The sequence below is a fragment of the Haliotis cracherodii genome, unplaced genomic scaffold, assembly GCF_022045235.1.
Source record: "Haliotis cracherodii isolate W230 unplaced genomic scaffold, xgHalCrac1.p SCAF_13, whole genome shotgun sequence".
Lineage (NCBI taxonomy): Eukaryota > Metazoa > Mollusca > Gastropoda > Lepetellida > Haliotidae > Haliotis > Haliotis cracherodii.
In genome coordinates this window covers 6,437,046-6,451,085 of record NW_027266268.1, presented here as the reverse complement: position 1 = coordinate 6,451,085, position 14,040 = coordinate 6,437,046, and the positions used below count along the sequence as shown (strand labels likewise).

Below are 14,040 nucleotides of genomic sequence, written 5' to 3'. Positions count from 1 at the left end.
AAGTTCCTGTGACATTGAATAATATTTAATGCAAAGTTATGATTTTTACCAAATCTGAAACAATTTCGGTTTGCAACAGATAAAAGACTCCTGTAAGTGTTCAAATGGTTTAATTTGCCATACTGACTTCAGAAAATGCGTGATTTCATAAAAAAAACCATGAACATGCCAACAAATCAATAGCATGTGTGTCCACCTCTGGTTGCGATGCAAGCAACACATCTTCGTCTCATGGAATGGACCAGGCGTCGTACAAAGTCCTGTGGGATATCTGTCCATATCTGCTGGAGCATGTTTCGAAGTTCCTGGAGTGTCTGTGGAACACCTGGTTGACGTCGAAGGCGCCGATCCATCTCATCCCAGATGTGTTCGATTGGTAAGAGATCGGGGGAGCGAGCCGGCCAGGGTATGACATTTACGTTGTTTTGTTGAAGAGAATCCTGAACAAGTCGAGCAACATGAGTCCGGGCGTTGTCATGTTGAAAGGTAATGCATGGGCCATGACGACGCAAAAACGGTAGAACAACATGGCCGACGATCTGCTGTACTCCCACCCATACCATAACGCTGCCACCCCGGAACCGATCTTCTTCCATGACATAATGATTGACGTAACATTCACCTCGACGTCGGTACACTCGAATCCGTCCATCACTGTTGCTGAGGTGAAAACGAGACTCGTCAGTGAATAAAACTTGTCCCCAGTGCATGGCCGTCCAGCGTAGACGCTGTCTGCACCTCTGTAGACGTGCTTGGCGGCGTTTTTGTGACTTGATTCCATACATTACTACAATATTGAAAACCAAACTTTACTTGTTTGAAAAATACACTAAAATATTGGTGTCACAGGAACTTTTGTTGTTGAGTATATTTAGTATCTCAAATAATATTGATACACGTCATATGAAATTTCTTCTCTGATACTGTGACAATTTTGGTTATATAGCCTCTGTATATCTTTACTGTTTGGGTATTGTCCAATAACGAGATCCTGTGATATTGTCATATCATATCAACTATCAACATGTGGTTGTATTCCCTTGTTCAGTTTTGAAACAACCCCTACCCTGTGCCTCGGATCATCAAACAACATGTCGCTGAGATTTATTGGGTGTGATGTTTTTAGCATTAGACGTATAAATGCTTACATTATATTTTATAACGCTATCCCACAACATAAAATCATGTTTCCCTTTTCTGTTGTAGTACGTCATTACAGTGAAACCCCGGTAATCCAGACACTCTGGACTATATGGAATGTCTATAGAACTCTTATAATTCATATCAACATGTATTATCAACAATAGATACATTCCCGTATCTACAATATAGTCACTATATTGTTCTGGGACCTCCCGTATCTACAATAGTGTCACTACATTGTTCTGTGCCCTCCCGTATCTATAAAATAGTGGCACTACATTGTGCTGTTACCTCCCGTCTCTACAAAAGTGTCACTACATTGTTCTATGACCCCCCACCCCGTCTCTACAATAGTGTCACTACATTGTGCTGTGACCTCCCGTCTCTACAATAGTGTCACTACATTGTGCTGTGACCTCCCGTCTCTACAATAGTGCCACTACATTGTACTGTGACCTCCCGTCTCTACAATAGTGTCACTACATTGTGCTGTGACCTCCCGTCTCTACAATAGTGTCACTACATTGTGCTGTGACCTCCCGTCTCTACAATAGTGTCACTACATTGTTCTGTGACCTCCCGTCTCTACAATAGTGTCACTACATTGTTCTGTGACCTCCCGTCTCTACAATAGTGTCACTACATTGTTCTGTGACCTCCCGTCTCTACAATAGTGCCACTACATTGTACTGTGACCTCCCGTCTCTACAATAGTGTCAATACATTGTACTGTGACCTCCCGTCTCTACAATAGTGTCACTACATTGTACTGTGACCTTCCGTCTCTACAAAAGTGTCACTACATTGTGCTGTGACCTCCCGTCTCTACAATAGTGTCAATACATTGTTCTGTGACCTCCCGTCTCTACAATAGTGCCACTACATTGTACTGTGACCTTCCGTCTCTACAAAAGTGTCACTACATTGTTCTGTGACCTCCCGTCTCTACAATATTGTCACTACACTACTTCCGTTTGTACAAAATGTGCTCCTATAAAGCCCGTGTCTACAATGAATATTACCAATGCATTTTAGCCATGTCGGGAATCAAACCCGGGTCTTAGGCGTGACGAGCTACCTGGCCGCCCCACATTCTATAACCTCCGTATCTACAATATTGTCACTACATTGTCCTATAACCTCCCGTGTCTACAATATGTTTACTACGTTGTCCTATAGCCGTCATATAGCTGGAATATTGCTTAGTGCAGCGTTAAACATGCAACAAACAAACAAACAAACAAACAAACAAACAAACGTTGTCCTGTAGCCTCCCGTCTCTACAATATTGTCCCTACATTGTTCTATAATCTCCAGTGTCAACAATAATGTCCCTACATTGTTCTATAATCTCCAGTGTCATCAATAATGTCCCATATAACCTGTCGTGCATACGTTATTGGCGCTGTGTTGTTATATTGTTTCGAAACAACAAAACACACGTTTAGTACATTGGCAAACATTTTAATCTCATCACATGGATTCATCCCAGTCGGGACCACTGTCTCGCTGTCCAACACATCATTAATTGCGCTACAGACACTGATTCCAACCACTTTTCTAGCCTTTTTCTAATACAGTAAACTACGGTTATAACGAACTCAAAGGGACTACTAATTTTAGTTCGTTATAACCGTAATTCGTTATAAGCATATATACAGCATAACTACAGCAAATAGTCGGGACTAAAAAGTTAGTTCGTTATATCCGTTAGTTCGTTATAAGCGTGTTCGTTATAACCGTAGTTTACTGTACAGCCCATGGCGGGGGTGTCAATCTTGACCACCTGCCATTAAACCAGTTCTAAAATTAGAAGACTGTTGAAAATGAAGTAAAGATTGTGACATTGCTTAGCGATATCACCCATCTTGTGGACGATATGTCGGTTTTCATACAGTTTTTAAACATCGTGGCTACAATCTTTCCCGTATCTGTAACACCATCTTGTAAAAAGTGCATGTAAATACTAATATGTACTTCCTTTTTGTACTTTCCTGGGCAAATATAGAATATTGCTCTACAAGTACTCATTTCAACCGTTTCCCCAGCCTCTTTCTGATACAGCTCGTGGCTGTAGTGTCTGTTTTCGCCTTCTTCGGGGACATACAGAGACCACCAATAGCGTTGTCCGAACCTGTAAGCTCCCCGCTCAGCCGTTTGGTGCGTCTTTTACCAAAGCTGACGGGAGACACAAATACTCCGGGTGAGCTATTGTTTCTTCTGGTCATTATTGGAATTGGAAAGTTTCTTTTGAAATATTTTGCTTGATCACTTGTTGTCCCCCTTGAACTTTTCGGTGGTGTACGCTGATCGTTTTCTTTTATAGTGCTTGAAATTTCTTTTTTATCAATATCGCTTTTCATTTCCTGTCCTGAATTGTATTCTTCGGATAGAGCTTCCATCTTGAAAATACATTCGTTTCCCCTTTCAGAATAAACTGGAGGATCAGATTCATACAAGAGTCGCATATCTTGTTCATTTTCAGAGGACGCAAGTCTCACGGCTTCGTTGTCAGTAGGCGAGGAACGCGCATCTTGCGATCCGTTACCACTGCCGCGTAAACCTGCAGTTGTTATCTTGGGGCGAACATCTTTACGATATATAGGGGATTTCAAATGATTGGTATAAGCGTCATCTGGCGAAACGCCAGCTTCTGTGGAGTAACTGATATGGTAAAAGGCGGCACAGGGCTTGGCATCCGTTTTCGTAGGATATGTATTGGTTTCCTTCTTAGGGGACACAAACGCTGTGCAGTGTACTTTTTGTTCAAAGTAATTCCAAACTGGTTCTTTCTCGCACCGATTAACTTTCCAGTTGGATTGTTTATCAGGTATACCCTGGTATTGAATCGTATCTGCCGTATATCGAGGCACAGGTTCATCGGATCCACTGGAACTGTCACTGGAGGTGCTTTGGCTGCGTTGGGAGACGTCCGATTGGTTGATGTTGGAGACACCAGACGCCAGACTGCAGCCGGAGGAACTGGACCCATATGACCAAGAAGAGGCAGAAGCGGGCGATGAGTAAGTAGTGGGAGAACTGTCGGAGCGGGAACCAGGAAGAGAGTAAGGTCTGTCGTCGTGCGGTCCGGGGAGATAAAAAGGATTGTCGGCGTGCGATCCGGGGACATAGCAAGGCCTGTTAGAGTGCGATCCGAGGGGAGAGGAAGGTCTGTCGTCTTGCGATTCAGGGATAGAGGAAGGAGTATAGGCGTGCGATCCTGGGGAAGAGGAAGGTCTGTCGTCTTGCGATTCAGGGATAGAGGAAGGAGTGTCGGCGTGCGATCCGGGGGTAGAGGAAGGTCTGTCGTCTTGCGATTCAGGGATAGAGGAAGGAGTGTCGGCGTGCGATCCGGGGGTAGAGGAAAGGCTGTCTTCTTGCGATTCAGGGATAGAGGAAGGAGTGTTGGCGTGCGATCCCGGGGTAGAGGAAGGGCTGTCTTCTTGCGATTCAGGGATAGAGGAAGGAGTGTCGGCGTGCGATCCAGGGAGGGTGGAAGGTCCACAGCCAAATATAGATTGGCATGTCTCAGAGAACGATTCCTTCGCATCCTCGGATTCGGTATCACATTCAGTCGTGGGAATCAAGGTTTGATGATGATAGTCGCGGGCAAGGGTGCCGGAAGTCACAGACCCAGCACCTTCGTCTTCAGCGTTGTTTGTTACTGGTGTGACAGGTGCACCTTGTGGTTGGTCTAGGGGGGTTGGGTTTTCTTCCCCAATGACCATGTCCACGAAGTCCATAACAAGCGCGGGGACCTCGTGCAGCTGGTCATCATGGCTATCCGACACCTCGTCCTTGTCTCCCATGTAGTCCAGTCAAAGCGCGACTTAAAACGTCTTCGGCATGCAGTCATCTGAAGGAAAAAAACAGATTAGTGAGCGATGGGGTAGCTCACCTCTTTCTCTCCACGCCAAAGCTCCGGGTTCGATTCCTCGCATTGGTACAATGTGTGAAGCCCATTTCTGGTGAACACCGCCTTGATGTTGATATACAAGCAGTGTATAACCCCATACTCACTCACATCATCTCCACCATGTATGACATAGACACTTTATGACCCGTGAAGATCCGGGGTAGAATAGGTCTTCAGCAACCCACGATGCTGCAAAAGGCGACTATACTTGTTGTAAAAAGCAACTAACGGGATCGGGTGGTCAGGCTCGCTGACTTGGTTGATGCATGTCATCGATCCCAATTGCTCATGATATCAATCACTGGATTGTCTGGTCCAGACCGCTGGCATATAGCTGGAATATTGCTGAGTGCGTCAAAAAGAATATCTGGTCTCAATACAAAATCCCAGCCCTTCCTCCACCCCTCTCGAATTTCAAATGGTCGGTCCCGAACACGTCACCCAAGGTCACACACTACTGGCAGTTGGTCTGAGTATACAGGGTCCCAATCCACAAAATGATCGTAGCGTTACGACCTATTTTTCCATAAAGTTCACCATAGCGGTCGGGTAGCCTGGTGGTTAAAGCGTTAGCTCGTCACGCCGAAGACCCGGGTTCGATTCCTGACATGGGTACAATGTGTGAAGCCCATTTCTGGTGTCCCCCGCCGTGATATTGTTGGGATATTGCTAAAAAGCGGCGTAAAACCATACTCACTCACTAACTCACTCGTAAAATTAAGAATATCGTAGTGCTACGAACGCATTGTGGATCGGGACCCAGAATTGCTCGATCATGATCGTTGGTTTTGGCAGCAGTATGCCTGTGCTAGTGGGTTACACCAAAGTAAGAAATTCTACAACCTGCTACAATTAGGCTTTCTTCCCGTAACAGGGGCGGTCGGGTAGCCAAGTGGTTAAAGTGTTCGCTCGTCACGCCGAAGACCCGGGTTCGATTCCCGACATGGGTACAATGTGTGAAGCCCATTTCTGGTGTCCCCCGCCGTGATATTGCTGGAATATTGCTAAAAGCGGCGTAAAACCATAACACTCACTCACTGACTCTTCCCGCAACAAGTTCACATGCTCTTATGTACCTGAAATACTGTTCAAAGCGGATTTAAAACAACCCCGCTCACGTTTAGTACATATTACAGTGATAGCTCGTCTTCTGGTATATTTGGTACACACGCATTATACCGGACACTTTACATTGTTAAAATATCCATGGGAAACTGTAAACTGTGACATTGGTTACATCTGCATTCGGAAACCTAGCTGTGGTAGTGCTGCTCCTAATAAACGATTTTGATCTTGGATTGTCCCTCCACAGAATATGCCCGCTACGGACAGTTCCAAATAGCCCTGATACATTCCCGATTCGTAACATACCGAACTCACAAACCGTCCATATTTGTACATGAAAGGGTCTCCTGTAGGCCTATATTGTAAAACATGCATGCTAGAATTGAATCGTTAAGTTAGGCACACATTTCCCCCATGGAGTTCAAGAGATATAGTGTTCATGAGATATGCGAAAAGATTTTACACTTACTACAGATGGCCAGATGGACATAGAAGAAGTTCACAGGCATCCTTTTCTACACTTCCATGGAGATGGAACTGTTAGTATGACGTCATGTGTAGCGAGACGTCAAAACTATGACGTCACAAGCTCGCCACAACTGCCAACCCCGCCCCTTTCCGTAACGGAAATAGCCGATCGTGTTCATATAGCACTCGGGTCCGCTTGACTTATTCCGCCACCAATATAATCGAGCCACTCCTCAGAGCTTCATGCGGCACAGGCCAGCGACGATATTGTGACGATACGTCTCATCTTACACAGTCCATGCAAGATATTCAATATCTTTTCCATCTGTTTCATTTTTGAGGAGTCCATCACATTAAGATAAACATATATCACAGAATGGTCAATTTTCATTGAGAAATCACCTAAAACGTTGCTGTCATCGAAGCCCTATGGATAGCTAGCGATACGGTCACATACGTGTATAAAGATATTTTTGCACCTAAACTGTAGAAGTTGTAGTAGTATATCTATATGATTATGCAAAACAATATGTAAAGGTACCGTTTGAAAGGCTTGCATTACGCCCAGTCGGCTAAGGCACCGCGATTCGCTGTGCAGAGTTGCGTCCCGTCCCATGGGCACGCCTCCAACCTATGATTGTGGGTTCGAATCCCGGTTCGCCCCGATTATGTTTCAAGGTTTGTCAGCACCATACCCGTGTTCGTGGGTTTCACCGAAGTTGTAAACGTTTGAAACCTGCATCACATCTGGCTTTGATTACAGAACCACTCGCGTCAACTCGGATTTTTCCACCACCAAAACAATCTGGAATCGATCGCCCTCGCATACACATCACTGGAAACGTCCTATTAAAAGTTATAGTGTTCACAGATACCTGTGCATTTTGCACAACATTTGCTCAAGCAGTATTTTTTACATCGTAATTCTACACTCGATCATATGACAAGACGTTGAAAGTCTGCAGTACAAGAAGTGGGCACTCATACAGAAAACCAGAGACCATAAAATACAATTATTTTATGGTCTCAGGAAAAACTAAACAAGCCTTGCAAAGTTTCGTTTACCGCACGTGACGCCATTCCGCTGACGCCATTCCGCTTATCGTAACGCTAAAGATATGACGTCACAGTCGTATATATAGTCTTTTCCAATAAGTTCTTATATCCCCCTGAAACATTTCAAGCTCTCTGCTGTCATAAAAACTTGAAATATGTACATTCTCCTTGTTGATTTCTATTGTGTTTGCTACACAAAATGTATTGCCACACATCCTTTGAATATTGTAGCAACCGCAACTTTAACTCTACATAATATTATTGTTAATGGCTACAGACGATGACTGAAAAATATGTACTATTCTATAAATATTAGCCTCCGCGATGCTGCTGCAGTAAAATCGTCTCTTTCAATCTGAGGGGGTTTATTGTGATTTGATCACCTCAGATTGATCAATTAGAGTCCAGTAATACCAACTTCAGGGTACAGTTTGTTGTGACTACTTCATCCTTCAAAACAATACCCGTTGGTCATACGCACGCATGCGCACTCGTCACTGGCTACGGCACTGATAATGAACTGAATTGAGTTGAAAACCACACACATATTTCAACTTCAATTTATAAATTTATAAGAAATAGAAAATCTCACCCTCCTGTCTTTTGGTATCAAGTATACCAACACTTTAAACTCCGGGGCTTGCGGGGGAGTTTTAAACGTTTTGAGGAGTGTTGATCTTTTTGGTATCATAGGACACAAGTATGAGGTCAAATTTATCATACAAAATCATTCGTCCCTACTGTTTGTAAACCAGATTCTGTGTCAGAGAGATAAGTGATCTCATTTGATTGTGATGTCCTGGTAACTGTCACAATGGACTGCAAAGCATCATGACGCAATTGGTTTCAGCGATATCTCCTAGGAAATAGAATTATCTAACAGGTGCGATATCTCCCATGGAAGACAGTTTAGGGTGATAAAACATCAATATTTCCTGGTGTTAAATGTACCAACGGTAGAGTAAATGGAAAAAAAACCCGTGCCCATTCACCAATTTCGCTCAATTTCACACCTCTGGGATATTTGACAGGGAATATTCATTTAGTTGTGTATCACCATTGTGTAACAAAATCTGATTGAAACAGCTGAACACAGAATAAAATAATATTATAGGTGAGGTGAAATGGGATTTAACCTTGCACTTATATAGCGACATGCATGCACTTGTGTGTGGGGCTCCTGATGCCGATTTATAGTGCTAGCCCACTGAGATACCAAGAATACCCCACTCAGACACAGTATACTGACTCCCGACTTTTAGCCCCTTAATGCTGAACGCCAGGCAGGGTAACAACAAGTACTATCCTTTAACGTCTTCCGGTATGACAAAGCCAGGGATCGCAACTGGACCTTCTGCTTTTCTGGTGGATGCTCTACCACTGGACCACGGAGGCGATCTAATATTATAGGAAAGTATTCTTTCTCAATAACTGTTCACATGAATTACATGGTTACTGTTCCAACAATATGAAAACTACCTGAGGCAGTACAGTTGAGCAGAAAGGACTGTATACTAGTATTTGTTTGTTTGTTGATTAATGCCGCACTCAGCAAGATCCCAGCTATATGATGGCAGGCTGTATAAAATCAAGTCTGGTCCAGACGATCAAGTGATTGACATCATCAGCATTGATCTACACAACTGGGATATGACGACAAACATCAGCCAAGTCAGCAATCCTGACCGCTTGATTATGACAAGCATAGTTGCCTCTTACAATAAGCATGGGTTGCAGAAGACCAATTTTAACCCAGATCTTCATGGATCCAAAGCACAATGTAAATCAACTGGAATGACATTGCATCAGCAACGACTCCGGGACAAGTCACACAACCAGCAGGGTGACATATGCACACTGGATCTCCATTTACATGAATCATACAGCAAGCATGAGGTCCTGGCATCTTACTAGCACTGGAATGCCCAGACAAACAATAATTTTCAGAAATATGCAAAGAAAAACAAAGACTGTGTCATGTCCATTTTCCTTTTACTTGTAAACAATGTGATAAAACCACATGATAAATACACTTTCTTGTAATGTAAACAAGGTCTTGTAACAAAATGAGATGGACAATGATGAAACAACTCAGAAATGTCTTCCAACAAAACCTCTGTCATCCATCCCTACAAACCATCCGGTTTCATGCAGGGACTTCATAGATAGGCATGCCGGACATCTCGCTGTGGAGCTACCATTCTCTGGTTAATCCCAGGCTCACTTCAACCATATTCAGGTAAAATGTTAATTACTATTCTGGAATTATTTTTTATATCAACTACTTGTAAACATATTTTTTCAGTTGTTAGAAATCATTTGCATAGACAATTAAATAAAAAGAAGCACTTTGCAATCATCTTTGTGATGTCAGTTAGTAGAGACTTAGCTTCATCTCTCTGCCTCGGCAGTTTCAAGATTATGGAAGACGACATACTGGCTATAATAACTGAAATAGTTATGACCAAAGATGAAGCCAAGATAAACACTGACAGTATAAGGCCATCAGAAAATGACATCAACTGCATAAGGTTACAATGCATCAAAACACATATACTGATGTACACAAATAAAGTAACAGGAGACAAGCATCAGTTTGACATCTATCTGTTCCAATGCTTACTTCCATCAGTACATACTTGGGTTTAAATTACAAATCAATTGGTGATGGTACTGATACAGTGACCTGGGTGTGACCTGGGTGATCTGTCGGCCTGGGTGGTAATTCTCCAGTGAATATGGTGAAAAAGTTCTTTTTCACAAGTGTCCAGATTCATCAATCATTTTGGTAGAGCAATATCGTCTGTATAACTGTAAACAGTCCTTACAGTAACTTTCCTGAAAGCGGATATCTAGAATACCAGGGTCCAGCCTAACAGGTTCCGCTGAAATCTCAACTTAAGTAAATAACCAGAGAATGGTGCCATAGTGGGACATTTCAAAGTTATTGTGATGGATTTATTTCTTCAGCTTTGCATGAAAAAAGGCCTCCACAGAGTCTGTGTTCCATTTCTCGATGCCCAGTTCCTCTTGCACAAATCGGTTCTCATCAAGCAGCTTGATGATAGGGTCTGCACCTCGGGCGTATTTGATTTCGAGTCCAGGAAACTGATCAGGCTTGGCGCTCTTAACAAAAGCTGTAACAGGAAAAGGAATGTGAAAATTAAGTCAGAAAATTATGATACTCTATGCAATTCGTCCTATCTGGACAATCCAAATATCCCTATCAAGGTTGAACAGTTGTACCAATTTTCACATATTTTCAGATGATGTTGTCAAAGAGATGTTCCTACATTATGGCAATGGGATTTATTTGTTTAATCTGACAAAACATGACCTCATAACTCATAAAACTCACTTACCATGGTAACAGCATTATTGTGTGTTCTTACCACTGCCATAATTGTATATATTTTAGTAAGCAGGTAAATGCTGAATTTTAAGAATGTTTAGGAATAATAACCAAATTCTGCTAAAAATGTCTGCAAACAGCCGATTGAGGCCTTTAAATATAGTATAAATATGATATTGCTGCCATATTGAATCTTTGAAAAATGTTATGGGTGCATGACATTGATGTGGGAGTTAAGGTAAAAGTGATGAAACATGGAAAGATGCTGATGATCATAATGAATAAGAACTTGGGATTCACAAGTAGCAAATTCTGGTAACCATGGTAACAGACTTGAAGAGTTGTTTATTTTCACCAACGTAACAAGACACTATCTGGTTCCAGCAGAGGGTAAAACGCAGGCTCAGACCAGTGAGACCACAGTTTTATATTCACAAAGGGCAACATGTGCCACAGCCTCAGGGTGAAGGTTGGTATTTTCTGAATAGTCTCACAATGACTATCTGTCCCTTTATCCGAAGACTGATTGCCATATCTTGCCCACTTTCGGATTGGATCGTTCGGCCAACGCTTATATCTGCGCTGCCTAGGTACATCTAAGGGGAACAACTCTCTACCCTCTTAAAAATAATATCATCCAATTTACGACATCACTGAGTGTATATTCGAAACTTTAGAAATTACATGTCAGAAATAGAACAGTGTTGTATCATGAGTGAGAGTATGGTTTTATGCCGTGTTTAGCAACATTCCAGCAATATGATCATGATGATGGCGGGGGGGGACACCAGAAATGGGCTTCACACATTGTACCCAAGTCGGGAATCGAACCCGGGTCTTCGGCATGACGAGCGAACCACTAGGCTACCCGTCCACCCCATTGTATCATGAAATAAACCATGCCTCCTTCTTCATTGTTTTATGTGACTTATTGTGTAGTTAACTTGTATCTCAGAATAAAGTACAGTCGACACTTTTGACCTCTGAGAACAGCATCCTAGAATCTACAGTTTACACATTGGTTCAATATCAGACAATCATGGCAATTGTAGGCTTCATCCAACATGCCCAAATTTCACACACAAAATTGTACGCATTTGACTCCTGAGAGTTAAAGACATTTCATAGGCTGACTTAACACATACACAGATCTCTACTTCAATGCAAATGAATCCAGAGGAAAGTGCCTATGTTCATCCACCCATGAAAGGGTGCCGGTAGAATGAGAGTGAGTGAGTAAGGTTTTACGCCACTTTTAGCAATATTCCAGCAACATAATGACCGGGGCACCAGAAATGGGCTTCACACATTGTACCCATGTGGGGAATTGAACCCAGGTCTTCGGCGTGATGCGCGAACGCTTAATAACCACTGGGCCACCCCACTGCCAGTAGGATGAGATGGTAATGTGGGCGTTAACCTCCTAGCACCTCATTGGCCAGCTTGAGTTGTATACTTCCCAGGGAGATAAGAATGAAATTTGAGTGCACAGTGATCCACTGACCAAGGTAATAATGCAGCCTTTCACCATGCTTAATAGACATAGAGACTACATTATTTATTAATAACATTTTCAAGTACTACTCACCCTGAACCTGTGGATACCTTCCCAATTTTCATCCACACACAACTAACTCTGCGTATGGATATAACTGAAATAAAACAACACACTGTTAAATTCAATCTAATTAGTGATGTCAACAGTGTAGATGTGCAGGATTAAGTGACACACCAGTGTTAAGAAAATTTCCTCATTTAGCTTCAGTATTTATCAGTTTACGACCGTACATGAAAACCCCCAAAATAGCTTAATACATTTAGCTTAGAAAATGTGATCAAACTTACACCACCATTTTCCTCTTCAGTTCTGTCTTCTTGGCAACATTTTTGACAATCATCCTTCAAAGATGAGAGGCTGAACTTGTCAAGCTCGTCACAATTACTGCACAGCAGATTTGTGGAAAATCCCAAATTTTTACACTCTTCCACCGTTAGTTTGCAGTCTCCTAAATACACCTGAAAATAAACAGGGTCCATAACTATTTACCATATAATATGGCTACTTACGTGTAGGCCTAAGTGAATAGCTTCTCAATCTGTAAAGTGCAGCTGATCATACCGAATTCTTGCATTTAGGTTTCAAACATAATACAGTAAACTACGGTTATAACGAACTCAAAGGGACTACTAATTTTATTTCGTTATAACCGTAATTCGTTATAAGCATATTAACAGTATAACTACAGCAAGTAATCGGGACTAAAAAGTTAGTTCGTTATATCCGTTAGTTCGTGATAAGCGTGTTCGTTGTAACCGTAGTTTACTGTATACAGACAAAAGGACTAGAGCCTAGAATTATTTGGAACGACAATGATTGTTTAACAAATTTAGAGGCGACGTAGTCAACATTTCCGATGTAATATCGATGGCGATACGTGTATAACGGGAATGGCGTTTTCTTGTCTTTCCTGGAATCCTCATCATCGTACAATATAACAAACGATCACAGAGTAATCGTAGAGATCGGATCCATAAATAAGAAGATAAATTTCCAGTACTTTCATAAACAAAACTTACCAATAATAGGAGAAACAGCGACAGCAGACCTAGTAGGTCCGCCATTGCTGCAGGACACGTTATTTCCGGTTGTTGCTAAAATCGAAATAGCAGATGCGCCTCATTTAAAACGAACCGTGAGTGTGGACAAAAAAAATATCAAGATTAGAGGGGATACACAAAGTATGTGATCTGGACTGCCAGCGTGATTTTGTGCTTAATTATGGTACCCTGCGAAGATTTAGTATCTTTGTGTCTGGTGTTGAGGGGTCACCAACACCCTCGACCGAGGTGCCAAATCCAGTTGCCATCCTGCAATTCCAGAATTGCATTTTCCCCATTGTTATAACAGAAAGTGCTACACGTTTGCACGTTTACCCAGGTTAGAGTACAAGTGGAAAGATGAGGCTAGAGATGAATCTTGAAACTAACCATCCAAGAAATGCTTAAAAAATATGACAAGGGTATATGTAAGTGTTTATGC

The 14,040-nt window shown here is 42.3% G+C and overlaps 1 protein-coding gene and 1 pseudogene across 1 annotated transcript; both read right to left on the bottom strand.

The window, feature by feature from the left end:
• Positions 1-3,073: 3,073 nt before the first annotated feature.
• On the bottom strand, positions 3,074-4,952 carry LOC139458815 (dentin sialophosphoprotein-like). Its single transcript, XM_071240240.1, has one exon. The coding sequence runs from the start codon at positions 4,950-4,952 to the stop codon at positions 3,171-3,173; it is 1,782 nt and encodes a 593-aa protein (XP_071096341.1). The 3' UTR covers positions 3,074-3,170.
• A 4,671-nt stretch (positions 4,953-9,623) lies between these two features.
• Positions 9,624-13,641, bottom strand: LOC139459550 (selenoprotein F-like; annotated as a pseudogene).
• Between the last annotated feature and the right edge of the window lie 399 nt (positions 13,642-14,040).

Excerpts from the sequence above, each read along its gene's own strand:
- LOC139458815 (XM_071240240.1), bottom strand. The coding sequence starts at position 4,952 with ATGGGAGACAAGGACGAGGTGTCGGATAGCCATGATGACCAGCTGCAC.